A 14,670-nucleotide genomic window follows, 5' to 3' on the forward strand; every position below is an offset into this window, starting at 1 on the left:
CCTCAACAGGGAGGGAAGCAGCAGAGACGCAATCAAAAAGAGAGGAGAAGCAGACGGGAGATTGCAAAGCTAATAAAAAAAGGAGCTGATGAAAGACGATGGATGGATGGATATGTGAGAAAGAGAGACAGATGGGGGGCCACAGAACAGGTCGAACCAACGATCGAACCGAGCGTCAGTTCCTCACTGTATAATGATATATTACACTGTGCAATCAATAAGTCAATGGACAACACTTGTTCAGCACTGCAGATGATGGAAATATTAGCCTGACACTACTTTGCTGCTTCTGCGCGTATTGACAAAAATCGGACTTAAACTTAATTTTCGTACAGCGACAGCATCAGGATAGTTAAGAGCCAGATGCCGAGAAAGGAGGCTTTTTAAGCCGGGAGCAAAGTGACTGTCAGAAAACAAGAGATTTGTCATCGCTTATTAGGACTCCGTGGTGTTTGACAGGAGCTACAGCAAAAACCTGTCTGTCGAGAATATGGTATCTCAACTCTGGAGTTCTGGAGTCAAATGACACACATGCCATTCAGAAAGCCACAAAAATGAGTCTGCGTGACTATGTGCGACAGAAAGTGATGATGGACTGTGTTTGTGTGTGTGTGTAAATATATATACATATAAATGGTGCATGTTTGAACACGCATCACTGTCTCCCCTCAAACATGCAAGAGCTGCCCTCCTCTTGGTTCCCGAAGAGTCTTTAACCAGGGGAAGAGACAGACAGTCTGATAGGAGTTTCGCAGGGGAACCTCACCACACCACAGTGCCCCACGGTGAACTCTGTCATTAAGATCGATTACTGCTGGTTAGCCTCTGCCAGCAATGACTCAACACACGCCACAGATGACAGCTCGCTGGCTAAAAGGCAGAGTGACTTAGACATTACTTGGCTTCCATGTTCTAAGATGCTGATCATAGAAGTATAATGCAGCAAATGTCTCCCCCTTCAGTCTACTTTGGGTCTTTGAGTTTCTTAAATATCAATGAGAGCAGCACTATTTCCCCTTCTTGATGCATTATTGGCCACAAATTAGACCAGGAAACCAAAACATCTGTGTTTCCTTTTATTTACTGGTGAAAAAAAAAAAAAAAAAAAAAAAAGCAGCACTCTGCAGACAGTTACCAGTGCCAGTTTAATGCAGACTGAAAGGGGCAGAGTCAGACCGTGATGTGGTGAGGCTGGCTGTCTGAGTTGTTTTGTGCCTGTCTATCAGAGGGCTGGAGAAGTTTCCTGCCATTTTGCTGGAGAGCAGAGTTTCTTTGAAGGGACAGGAAGGCAGGACTGCATTTCCCACAGCCTGGTGTGGGCTGCAGGGCCAGACCTAACACCCCCCCGTCTTCTCCCTCTCTCCCACACACACACACACACAGTCAAACTGATACATAACCATGCACACAGACACGCATAAGACACACATAAATACCAGGTTCTTCACTATCTCCTTCACACACGTACTCTCTCCACAGTGGTGACTGTCAGTTCCCAGCTCACAATAATGTGTGCTATAGTGAGAAGGCCGTTATTTTGTGGAGCGATTCCTTCTAATTATTGTGCGTGACGAAACACTGGCCACACAGACAGAAAGGATGTAATTTCTGTGACACCGGAGTGTTCTGCAAATACTCCCAACAGCTGAACGTCCTTTCAACCTGATTTTTAACTTGACCGATAATGCCGCTTAGCGTCAAACTGCTCCCCGTTGTGTGACTCGGTTGTGGCAGCTTTATGTGAAGTTTCGAGAGAACGAAAGCAATGACCGCAGAATTTCAGCAATTTAGCAAACAAACAAGACGGGCACGTCTCTGTAATTACAGTCGAAAACCTCCTCTCCTGTCGCGTCCTGGTGGCTCAGACTGAGGGACTGCACCGGGGACAATTCCTCGCTGACAGAACCCTGGCGTCTCTAAAAAATACAGCCGTATCACATGTTCTATATTAATATAATTAGCAGACATGCCACAGTTTTTCTTATGTCTTCCCGTTAGTAGAATTCTACCACCAGAAGAATAACAAAAAGAATCCGGGGGCCTCAAGACGTTGCTGCCTCAATTGTTTTTTCCTCCTCTGTGGCCTGATTCCTAATAAGACCTCTGATTAGATTCCTCCGTTGATATCAGTGGGCAGCCATACTCACGCCATGGCGCTCAAAACAAACAGTTATTCAGCTCTGCCATTTGTTCTGAAGGTGTGGGGCTGGGAGTGAGGAGGAGAGGGAGGGTGGGAAACTTCAGCGGGGCTACTGTACATATCTGGGCCTTGATGTGGCAACAATGTGTTCGGCGGAGGACGGGTGCCGGTGTGTTGGGTCACTTCCTTCCTACTGAGGCTGAGAAAGAAGTGGGAGACCAGACGGACTGAGAGGCAGATACTGATTTCAGATCAGACCGTGGCCCTGTCCGTTAACGGGAGAGCCCAGAGGTAAAGCTTGTCCTCCCTCTGTGTGTGTGTGTGTGAGAAAAAGGTAAGGCTTGCCGAGCGTGGGAGAGTGTGCAAGGGGAGAGGTGAGAGACACCTCAGTTCTCATGTGAACACTGCAGAGCTCCATGAATAGACTCAATGGTTCACACACATGTACACTCTCTTTCTCCCTCTAATACACACAGGCACAGGCGCACACACACACACATGCGCGCGCGTGGACGGACGGACCATCTATTAGTGTTACCTAACCTAAGTATTTGAACAATGACCAGTAGCTAAACTTCCTCGCTTTGTCTCCCTCCGTATAACTTCACAAGAGCTTTCAGACGGTTCTCACACAGACACACACAAATATTTGTTTTGTTTCTCACTTTTACACACAAACATTTTCACAAGAACAAGTTTTGTGCACACACAAAGTAAGCATTCTGAGTGTTTTAAGGATTTTAAGGATATTATATCACGTTGCAGTCTTTTAAAACTAGTTTAAACTGTTACCTTCAAGACTATTAGCTAAAAAGCACTTTGTTTCTTAGAATAGTGGTGTTAAGATACCATGTCGCTCTGTCGTCATTCTGCACACAGGACAGACAACATTGCGCTTAAAGTGCCATAAAGTGAGACGGCTGCAAACAGGTTGAAATATGACTGAAAACACAAATATGTACCCAAAAAATATTTCAGGATTGAACAAAAAGCTTGTTTTGATGGGTTAAACGCGTCTTGCCCCTTGCACTGCTGGTGTATACACACAAGCGCATACTTGGTTGGGTCTGATAGTAGTGCTTGACAGAGCCCCTTTTGAGATGAAGATGGCAACATACAAATAATGTTTCATTCATTATGTTCATGTAAATGAAACAGGCAAAAGAAAATCACCAAAAGTTAAATACTGTAGCTTTAAATAAAAGAGACATAACCAAGCAACTGTATCTTTAAGTAATAAAATCCATATGTGTGTGTATTGCGAGCTTATCAAATAAGTATACAAGGACACATGCCCACTTTCTGTGTCGGGAACCTCTGTTTCCACACAAAACAAAAAGAAAGCCGTCATCACAATCCCCAACAGCGACACTTTATCAGAGGTAGAAAGGCTGACCGGGTCGGTGAGAAGGGAAGTGTTGTCTGTAAAACTGTAATGGCCTCTTTCACCCTGGACATCCATCAGTCATCTAAATCCTGGCAGCAAATCAGCTCCCACTCTGCTCCTGCTGACCCTTAACTCAACAAGTCAGGCTCTTTTGATAAAGCACTAGTGAGCACACACATACCCCCACGTACACACGCATACACAATTATGCATTCACACCTTAATGGAAATCGCTGGTGTGTGTTTATGCGAGTGCAGAAGTTCTTTATCTCAGCAGTTCCATTAGACTGTAAAGGTTTTGGCTGCCTGACAGACAGACAGACAGAGACAGAGGAGGGTGATGTGCCCACTGACCCTGGGCCGTCCACTGTGGATTCTCCCACGGGCCCCTTATACTGCCCTTCTCTCCAGAGTGAATATCCAAACAAAACTATTAGCAAAATAACATGATAACAAATACATTTAAAGCAAACTCATTTCTTTAAAAATTGAGTTTTAGTGAGCATTACTATCTTTTCCAATGTCAACATTGACTGCTGCTGCATATTAACAGTTAAAACGTGTGGTAGGGACTGATGAATGATACACTCAGTTGCAGTCCGTTGTATAAACTAAGGCTGGGAAAACATTCAAACATTGATATATCATGATTTTTGTTTTAAAACGACCTTTTAAAAAAAATTATTGCCTGTCCCAGAATGGTGATTTTTCTACTGGCTCGACAAACCAAAACAGCAAATATGAGCAGCTGCAAATTTACCTCAACCGGTATTGGAAGATCCTTTTTAATCAGTGTCATGCAGGGTTTTGAAAATACCTTTTCAGTTTCATTTGAAGCATATTAATTTGAAGTGCTGTGTCCTGTTATGTGAGCATTTTACTCTATTTTCTTTCAGGACAAGTCACTTTGTATTTATTTAATTATTAACTGGTTGTTGACTGTAACAGTTAACTAAAAAAAAACATATTACTACTATGTGGCCCTGCGATGGACTGGCGAACTGTCCAGGGTGTACCCCGCCTATCGCCCAATGTCTGCTGAGATAGGCACAGCACCCCCGCGACCCTCTGGTGGAGGATGAAGCGGTAGATAATGGATGGATGGATGGATATTACTACTATTACTGTCTCACTCAATTTAGTTAGAGAGTTACTGACCGACAGTAACTGATGTGCACCAATTTATGACTCATGGATTGTTGTGTTAAGAAATGTTTCATTAAACGTTGTTTAAAGGGGAAAAGAAAATTGCAATTACTGAATCACAATACAAATTGAACTGGCATCATGATACAATCAAATCGAGACAAAGGCATATCGTCTCAGATCTAGTATAAACTGGCCTTTAGAGATTTATATGTTGTGCTGAGTCAATAGCGGATGTTCATTCATTTGTTTTCCATTAGTTGCACAACATTAGGTCACAAACTGCAGAGCTGAACACCTGACTGAGGAAAATGCTAGAACAGGAAGTCGGTTTTCGGTTGCAGAGAGAGAAAAAAAGCAATGGCGCATTGATCTTACCAGGTATCTGAATGTAGGACCATCCGTGGCGAGGGTAGAGGGCCATCACACCCCCAGGGCATTGTGGGTGGAAGGCATTGGCCCTCATACGCCAGTCTGACGCAAGTTCGGGCGAGCCGTAGAGGAAGCAGTTTTTGAAGACTGTGCCCCCTCCGCTGCGCGTCACCCACCACTCGTACTCTGCACTGCGGTCGTTACAGTAACGCTCCATGGGAACTGCTGTCACCTAGGAAACCAAAAAAGAAGAATGTGTTTTTTTATATATTTGAAACAGATAATATTGAGTCAAGATGAGATGCATTACATGCTACATGGGAGGGTTTGTGAAGGTATTTGTCTCATTATTTGATATATAAAATATTAGTCTTTGTTTGGCATGTGACAGTTTTACAATAATAGCAAAAAACACACAAACTGACACACTAAGAGGTCAGGGAGAAGCTGTAATAACTGGTGAAAAACCTGAATGAGAATCCCTTTAAAAGGCGCGTTTGTTTTACATGTAGCTGGAAGCCATAGTGGTCACCTCCACACCCCATCCACACACACACACACACAGTCAACATACACACACATTTCGCAGATAAGGGCTGCTCATTGTTGAAGGCCCACAAAGACAATGTGCACAGCGCTCCCCTCTTCCGTTTCCAAGACCACCCAAATGCTGGTCCATCTTTACATGGATGCAACGTCCACACAAACACAGAGAGGACTTGCATGGGTGTCTTTCCTCACACACACACACACACACACACACGCATACGCATACATACCCGGGGTGTGGCAGCGAGCAGGAACTTTGGTGGTAGCGTGGGCCGACATGGCCGCACTGTGAAAGTGGTAGAATTTCTGTTGTGGATTTTCTCATCCGTGTGTCCCACCATGCCAGGCCTCAAGGCTGTGAAAACCAGTTCCTGCAACACACACACACACACACACACAAAAACACATTACCACCCTTGTTTCATAGTGCAAGTTATGAAATACAATGATCATATTAGAGAGCAGAAATGTTTTTAAAATTATCTCTTCGGGTGATGTCACCCCTCCCGCTGATGTGACTCCTGCTGTGATTTGTGAAAAAAAAAAAAAAAACGTTGCTCGATGAAAGAATTAGAGTTGCTGCGAAGCAGAAGTTATTGAGTGCGGCATCCATCAGTTTTATAACTGATAGCATCTGCATGTTTCCCTGGTCACATGCCTGAAATGTTATAGGTTATGTAAAAAAAACATCTAAAAGCTTAAAACATTATGTTAAATGTATGATTATTCAGCTTATGTGACTTTAGTTGCATGAATCTAAATGTGGGATAACACGGCTGCCTAATCTCACATTTAGGCAGAACATGTTGTGAATCAAAAGGAATACATTTTGCGCTAAAGCTAAAGCTCAAAAAATGCACAGGAGATTGTAGATATCCCGCGATTATGCTTGTGTTTTGCTGTTTACAGTGAGATATCAAAACAGTGGTGGATACACAGTGCCACCTGATGGTAGAAACTAGAAACGACATCCTTTCACCTCCACCAATTATCAGCATATACTCATTTCAACACTTACCGTAAGTAGAAAGAGAAAGTAAATTCCCAAAATAAAATGAAGAAAACAAACACAGACTTTTCTGCGGCACTATACAGATGGAGTAATAGTAATTTGCCCTCTAATGTATGGATTTTTACTATACCTGCTTACTAGTAGACTCTCCCAGTTAGAAGAATATGAAAAATAGTCAGCTGAAGTGCAGCTGCTATGCCAGTGTTTCGCTTATTATATTTATATAACAAGATTATGTCGGTAGCATAAAATTATAAGTCATCCCCACAGCTCTATTGATGCATGTATTTAAACATAAATCATTCTTGACTGCGAACTACGGCTGAATGATTTGGATAAAATATGTAATTGCTTCTTTTTTGACGGCAATTTGATTTGTGATATTCTTTTTATCCAGTCAAGCTTCCCTTGAATATTTAATGTGTAATGCATTTAAACTCACCATCACAAATAATATTAACTGTAACTCTAATGCAAGGATAAAACATTATGAAGATATGAACTGTTTATATGTACTGTATGTATTGCATTTTTTAATATAACGAACCAATCAAAAATCTTGCCAGTGGAAAAGTCGGATAAAGGGGGTGGAAAGAGTGCACACGGGTGATATCTGACCGAAAAAGACAGAGGTAGAAACATTCTAAATTATATAAAGTATAAATAGAAACGGTGAAAAAAAAGATTTTCATTTCATTTCCAATCAAATGAGTGACAGATGTTTCTCACAAGGATGGACAGAGGGTCGAAAACCGATACACGAGGACAGACAGCCCGTTTGCAGCAGCGGCTCGCAGCCATATGAGTAACAACTTTCCGAGTTGCCTGCTTCTCTCAGTTGCTAAACAGGAGCAGCAGGAGAGCTGAGAGCAATACTGACCACACTGTCATGTATCCAGCCAGGGAGAGATGGGCCAAGAAGAGAGGAGATGCACTGTGTGCCAGCTCCATACAGTTTTCAAAAGAAAAATGAGGAGTTGACAGAACTTGGCCGAAACTCTGGGAGACAGCAATTTCAAGAAACTCGAGGGGGAGTCTGCGGTCATCATGGTCACGCAGTATATATACACAGTATTAGCTCTTCAGGTATCCGCAAGTTCTCACTGTTTCTCTTATATTTAAACATAATTTTTCTGCCCTTTCATTCTCCAAGCTGCTCCGTGCGTGTGTGCGTGCGTGTGTGTGTGTGTGAACTCAAGACACTCAGCAGTTGCCTGACTCTGTGACATGAGGCGAGTGGAGGAAGAGAAGACGAGGGTGGAATTACACAGAGAGCATTTTCCTTCCGAGAGTTTTCCACACACACAACAAATTCATTAAGGATCAGTGAAAGATGATAATGTGATACATATCTGGAAATGTGTAAACTCTTATGCGAAAGTAATAGAGAAAACAACTGCTGGGGCAGTGCGTTAGATCGTGTGCAGCATGCAGCTGTTTCTCTTTTAGAGGTCATCTGCCTATTTGAACTAGCACCTATGTTTTGCAGTTTCCTATTTCCAGTACTCACAATTGGATTTCCATACTTCCAGGAAATATTTGTTGTCTCATCATAACCCTATTGTTCTCAGCCTCAGTATCCAACACATATGAAAACATTAGAGTGCAGATGAAAGGAAAACTGGTTTCGTCAATATATCCAGAGCAACATGTAACCGACAGACGTTGCAATACTGCAAGATTTCAGTGTTTTCCAGGACAATGGTGCTGCCACTATTTACCTGTGCCTTAACAATGACCTGTCCTCTGAACCCATGTTTTTCTTTCTTTATTACCACCTCTGCTACACTGATCACCATGGGAAACCAAACTATTGTTTTCATACTACACTACCATATCAACAAACAGAGGTTTCCACCACAAGAACTTTACTTTAACCTAGAACACACAGTTTTAGAGGAATTCAGCTCCCTGACCTGCATTTTCCATCAGAGCAATGCAAGGTCTACATGAAGCTCTGGGACATTTTCCACAGCATTGTTATACACCTGTCATTTTATTTCAACCCTTAACTGTAAACACAATGTTTGGCTTGCAGTTTGCAGTTGACAGAAATCAGGTTTGAGCAGGCCAAACCTGCTGCTCTTCCCAAGGATTTATCCCTGCTTTGGAAACGCAAATCACATTAACCAGGAGGAACTTTTACTCATGGAAATGTTCCTTTTACATCAATCCTAAAGAAATGTAAGTTCCTGGAATCCTGCATGATTTTTTGGGGGCCGTTTTTATTATATTCGATAGAAAAGGTAAAGGAGAGACAGAAAACTGGGACATAATAGGCAAGCAGTGAAAAGTCAGTGAACTGAGGACCTGACCTTCAGTGCATATGCATCCGTATGATATACCTGCTAACTATTTGGTTATCATGTCTGCCCAAAGATGTATTTTTAATCTTTAAACTGTACTTAATGATTCCTAGAGCTTTCTCTAATATGTCTGACAGCAGACGCACAGACAGTCTCTGGTGTGTGTGCATCCTAGAGACAGGCAGAGCGAGGGAGGACAGTGATACTCAGTCATAGAGCGACACAGAGATTAGGTTCCACTCTGGATCCCAGAGGAGGGAGAGGAAGCCTGGGGCAAAGAGCACACTGTGTGGCGCAACACACACTAAAGCTCTGGGGAAAATTTCAGCAACATTAGTGCCACATACATCCCTTCTGGAGTTTCAACCATCTCCTACGCACCAGTGTGTGCCACATATGGCTGCTTGAGAGTCTCTTGTGTGCGGAGTTTCTAGCCTGAGTGAGTCTTGTGTGTTTTCTTACCTGGAAGACAGGACTGGTGTGCGTGTTGGGAAAGGCAGTAGGTCTGTTCAGCCACAGAATCAGGTCCTTTTGAGACAGACACGTAATCCTCGGGTGTAACGAGCCTCTTTCCCCCTCCCCATCTCTGGCTTCCTGGTGCCTCTTTTCTTCAAGGCCAAACAGGCGCTGATAGTGGAGCCGGTATGCAGCTTTCAGAGACAGAAAAAGGGCTAACCATCTGTGAGAGATATAACAGAGAACCTTTGAAGAAAAGCATTTTAAATGAATTCTGCCATCACTACAACATCATATAAAGAATACTATAATATTCTCATTATTATTATGCAAATATTTAACTCCTCCTTCTATACATTTTAAGATAACTGCAATTAAACACAAAACAGCACTAAAGTCATTAAGTCTTGCTAAGAGAAACTAGTCAGATTTCCATTAAAATGTATTGCAAAATTTAAAGGTCCCAAATTATACCCTATTTCTCCAAGTTAAACTAGTTCCCTGGTGTCCTAATGAACATGTCTGTGACATGCTTTGGTCAAAATACCATAAGGATGAAGCACCACAGCAGTTCAACCACCCTGCCAAAACAGCCCTGTTCAGAACGCTCTGTTTAGTAGTATTTCTTTAAAAAAAAAAAAAAAAAACGAAACTTAAGGGACAGGAAATGACATCAGACACAGAGGCTACCGGGACCTAACAGCAGTTAGCATTTGGAAAAGTAATCATTTGCAGGCTCTAGCAGGCACATTGCCGTCATATATAACATGCATCTACTGGACAGATAAATCCTCTGAGGCTGAAAGTTTGTGTAGGACTCTGTGCTGCACTGTGGAGCCAAGAATAGAACTTTTCGCGGATTTCCGGTTTTTGGATGCCGTTGCCCTCGCCAGCACTCGCGTGTTTTACGGACAAAGCGGAGCTCCGGGAGACAACAATTCCAGGAATTTTGCATCTTGCGACGTTCCAACGAGTGCGGAAGTCAACACTGCATGTTTTATCTCCTGTACTTAGACTGAGGAGGACCAGAAAAGCAAGAGAGGCATCATTTTTCAAACTTTAGCGACTGGTAGGGCCTCCAGAGTCCTAAATATAAGTATTAAAATGATTAAAAAGTAGATTTTGCATAATATGGGACCTTTAAATTAATATTCAAAGATTAAAAGTTAGAGTTAAAAGAAACTGTGCACTTGTGTATATTTCACAGCAAATATTGAAGAGTGAGTTCACTAAAATAAGCAGTAGGTGGCACAAAAGAGGGATAACAAGACACAATTTGATGAAGTAAAGGAAGAGTGTCAGCTGTTAATATATGGTGGTGTTACGGCTTAAATTCATTATTGAAGTAAGATTTCTTTTTTTGAGCCGTGTGGAGGAATGTAGTGGTTTCCTCATGAGTCAACACATTCCTCATCTCGTCCACTGTATCCACCCTTTCTGCTACTTTTTCAGCATGGCAGAATGCGGATGTAGGAGGGACGTTTGAAGTCACACGATTTCTGAATGTAATTTTTTGTAATTTACTAATTCTGTTTCCATTGTACCCAATCACATCTTTCCATTCAGGTGTTTTAATGTACAATTTTAAAAAAAGGCTGACAAACCGCACAATATTTGTAATAATTTTTTACCTTTTTTCAATCACAGACAAAGACAGTATAAGGTTTGAAAACTGAAACATAAAGCCCACCTCACTAAAGTGCCTTGCAGCATAAGGTTGGACATCTCAGCGGGTGACACATCGATGAAGCGCAGGAAAGAAAAACAACTTCCTTTGTCATCACCTGGGAGAGTAACAACAGAGAATGAACTGAGAAGAAAAGACAAAATGTGATAATAACGTACAAAAACACCTTCACAGATGATAAAACAAACTCTTCACTCGACTTCTGCTCACCTTTTCTGTGAAAGAGAGACTGCTGGATGTGGTTTGGAGAGAAAGGTGACAACAGCACTTGCAGCAATCTGAGAAAGATTTAGATTGAAAGACACCACTGAATGTGAGAAAAAGCAAGAGACAAATCTTAGGATATAATCTGATCCCAGTCAAACCCACAACAGTTTCTGTGTGAAAGTTATAATTGGGATAACTTCTGTGAGTCCCAAATCAGCAAAAAGAGTTAGTGTGAAAACACATGTAATTGATGAACAATTTGACATAATTTAACAACAACTCAAAAGAAATCTTGCTTTATTTGTTTGAATTGGACTTGAATATATTTCTTAAGACCGAGAGTCCCTGAATGTCTGTGTGTGTGTGTGTGAGTGAGTCTGCTGTAAGACTCACTTGTTTTTGGCCTGGTTTTGTGCGTGGATGAGACCACGGCGGTAGACGAACTTGGACATGATGTAGGGCTTAATGGACATGTGGAACGGAGAGCGTGTCTCTTGGCGCTCAAACAAGTCAGGATGGTTACACACCTACGGAGAACAATACAAAGAGTGTGGTGAGCAAAAAAAAATGTGCACAGAAACATGAGCATTCCTCATTCTTGTGTTTATTCTACACATGCCAACTCATTGTTAAACAGAGATGGATTGTTCACACCAATAAAATGCAGTGCCCTGATGACTAATAGGACATTAAAATTCCTCAAGAATGCCAAATGTGGCTACAAATTATTAGAATTTTGATGTTATTAATATTATGATGAATTATTAAACAAATAAGGTTCATAAATCATCTGCTTAAACTGTCAAAATAATCAAAACACCATAGCTGTAACCATTTATTAGCTCTGCCAAGAAAGAGGAAGATTCTTTCAATATTTGATTGAATATTTAAGGGATAGTTAAGCAGGTTAAAACTCCTACCTTCCTGAATTGCATGACAAGGTTCATGAGGGAAGAGGTGGTGGTGTGAGACTGCTGGGATGAGCCCATGGAGGACTGGAGCAGGTCCTCGATAGAGATCTTGTTCCTCAAGGCCTGATAGAGCAGCCTCTGCCGGGACGTCACCTGGCAGTAAGTCAGGATCTCAATCTGTGCAATAACGAAAGGTCAAGAATGAGCGCTACAAAAACAGCCATCAATGATATTGTCTTTGCTGTTTAAAGGATTCACTGACACTGAAGTGTTTATACATTATTTCAGTAAATTAGTCATTTAAAATGTTCTCATTCTGTCCTGGCAAGGACAATTCTTTTAAATTTAAGTATAAAATAAGCCTACAGCAAGAGCAGACTGTTCCATTTTTGATTCAGTACCAACATGATGTAGCAATTTCTTAAGAGCGCATTCAGTTTTTTCACATGAACTCAACCAAAACTGAATTTATGGCTGCAGACTCAATGGTCAGCTAATCCCACATTCTTTAAGAACACATTTTGAAAACACAAATGTCTGGTTTTATCTCGTGTCAAGCTTTGATAAAAGCAGCAACATACCACTCAAAACTTCAGTAATTCCTATTGGTTTTAATGGGTGGATTAAATAAGAGAAATCAACAGCGGCTGAGCGGAAAACCTGAGAAGCTGGCAGGCACGTATGTGGGTGTGAAGGAAAGTGAAAAAGACAGATGTGTGGGTGTGGTGAACACTGCCATTCCTCCGACTCTGTGTATCAAGACTCCCACAGCGTATGAGTGAGTATGTGTGCACCGCATCTGACAGCAAGAGACCCCGAGTCCAACATCTGTCAAGAGGATCTGCCAGCGCAAGCATCACTCACCGGCATGTTACAACACTTTCTGTGTCAACGAGGTGCAGAGAGAGACAGACGGAAGACGGGTGCAGTGAAGAAGTGAGGCTAGTTTAGTGCTGGAAAAGTATAATGCTGCATTTTTTTAAAGGAGCGATGTGCGAAAAGGTATTATAATAAGACCATGTGTGACCATGATGTGTCAATACCAATGAAGATAGTCTCTTCAGTGATTATAATGCAATTGCAATTTATATGTGTTTTGGTTTGGCGTTTTGTTCTTTTGCCCCACCCACCCACCCAATAACACAGTTCATAGCAGTTAACCCTTCCGTGACCATTTGGCATGGGTAGTTCTCATTACCATAACTCCTAGACCGTTTGTGATATCTATAAAATAAAAAAATTTAAAAAACCTATGGACTGGCCATCTGTTCAGGGTGTACCCCGTTTTTTGCCCTATGAGCTGACCCTCATGTGGACAATAAAGCAGTAAAATACATATAGATAGATATAGATGTCACACATTTATGACATCAGCTTCTCAGTACTGTATTCCTCAGCAGTTGAATAACTGCCAGATATCGGAAGTGAAAGTTATCTTGAAAATAAAAGGGGCAGAAGCACTCACTCAATGGATTTTTTTTTGATAATAATATATAAATAATAATAATTATAATAATAATAATAATAATAATAATAAATCCAGACAGACTGATTATCATCATGGTTAAACTGAGCTCAAGCAGAGAGCAGCTAGCTGGCATGGGTCGGAAATGCTGCACTATCAAACCTAAAAAGCCTCTGTACCATGCTCAAAAACATCACAACCGGTAAAGAAGAAAACAAGGGTCTGTAGAGTACATCATTTTAAATATAGAGGCCTGAAATTTGAGAGAAAGTTGAAGATGGACCCCGACAATGCTGATAATTGTGATAATTCTCTGAGCAGACACTTTCACTTTCAATTTCCACCTGTTGCTAACATGCTAAAATTAACCAAACAATGTTCAATGTATAAAAAAATTAAAAGAGACAGTGGGACAGTTATTTAAGTGTATGTGTAGGTGTATATGTTTTAGCATTAAACCAGTGTAACACCAAGGTTAATGTGCAGCGGGTTATTTATGTACTTATGTACTTATGTACTTGGGCTAAAGGTCACTGTTGGAAATATTTTACCTGTATGACCTTTAAATGAGCATTACTATGAACTTAAATTCAAATGTTTTTGTAGAAGACCTGCACTATTTTTCAAAGTTCAATTTTAATGTACACTTTTGTCCTATCCATGTACCTCAATGTTGATGAGAAAAATGTTAATCCCTCCTGTGCTCCATATCTAATAAAACCTTACAATAATTATAGAAAACTATTTTTGTCTTTTATGCAGTTGAAAAGCTGGGGCTTGTTTTCCTACAATGAGAATGCTTTTTTTTTTGCGTTTGCTCTTCTACCTTGTCTGAGAGCTCGTTTTCCACATCCTTCTTGATCCTGCGCAACATGAAAGGCTTGAGGATCATGTGCAGTCTGGAAAGTTGGTCTGAAACACAAACATCACACAACACAAACTGTTACATGGAACAGTGAGCAGGAATAAAAGGCTGGCACTGGCCGAAAGTTGTAGAATGTCCCCCACAAAATGAGGGGGAAATGAATAAGT

At 41.3% G+C, this 14,670-nt stretch overlaps 1 protein-coding gene across 1 annotated transcript in view; it reads right to left on the reverse strand.

The window, feature by feature from the left end:
* Positions 1-14,670, reverse strand: part of ino80 (INO80 complex ATPase subunit) — a 37,868-nt gene that overhangs the window by 15,273 nt on the left and 7,925 nt on the right. Inside the window, exons 20-27 of the mRNA XM_083899002.1 lie at positions 14,465-14,550; positions 12,183-12,350; positions 11,656-11,789; positions 11,266-11,333; positions 11,059-11,152; positions 9,375-9,591; positions 5,825-5,965; positions 5,052-5,277 (exon numbers count right to left, since the gene is read on the reverse strand). Of these exons, the coding sequence (XP_083755128.1) occupies positions 5,052-5,277; positions 5,825-5,965; positions 9,375-9,591; positions 11,059-11,152; positions 11,266-11,333; positions 11,656-11,789; positions 12,183-12,350; positions 14,465-14,550 (1,134 nt within the window). The remainder of the gene's footprint in view (positions 1-5,051; positions 5,278-5,824; positions 5,966-9,374; positions 9,592-11,058; positions 11,153-11,265; positions 11,334-11,655; positions 11,790-12,182; positions 12,351-14,464; positions 14,551-14,670) is intronic.

This window comes from Microchirus variegatus (genome assembly GCF_963457635.1).
Source record: "Microchirus variegatus genome assembly, chromosome: 12".
NCBI lineage: Eukaryota > Metazoa > Chordata > Actinopteri > Pleuronectiformes > Soleidae > Microchirus > Microchirus variegatus.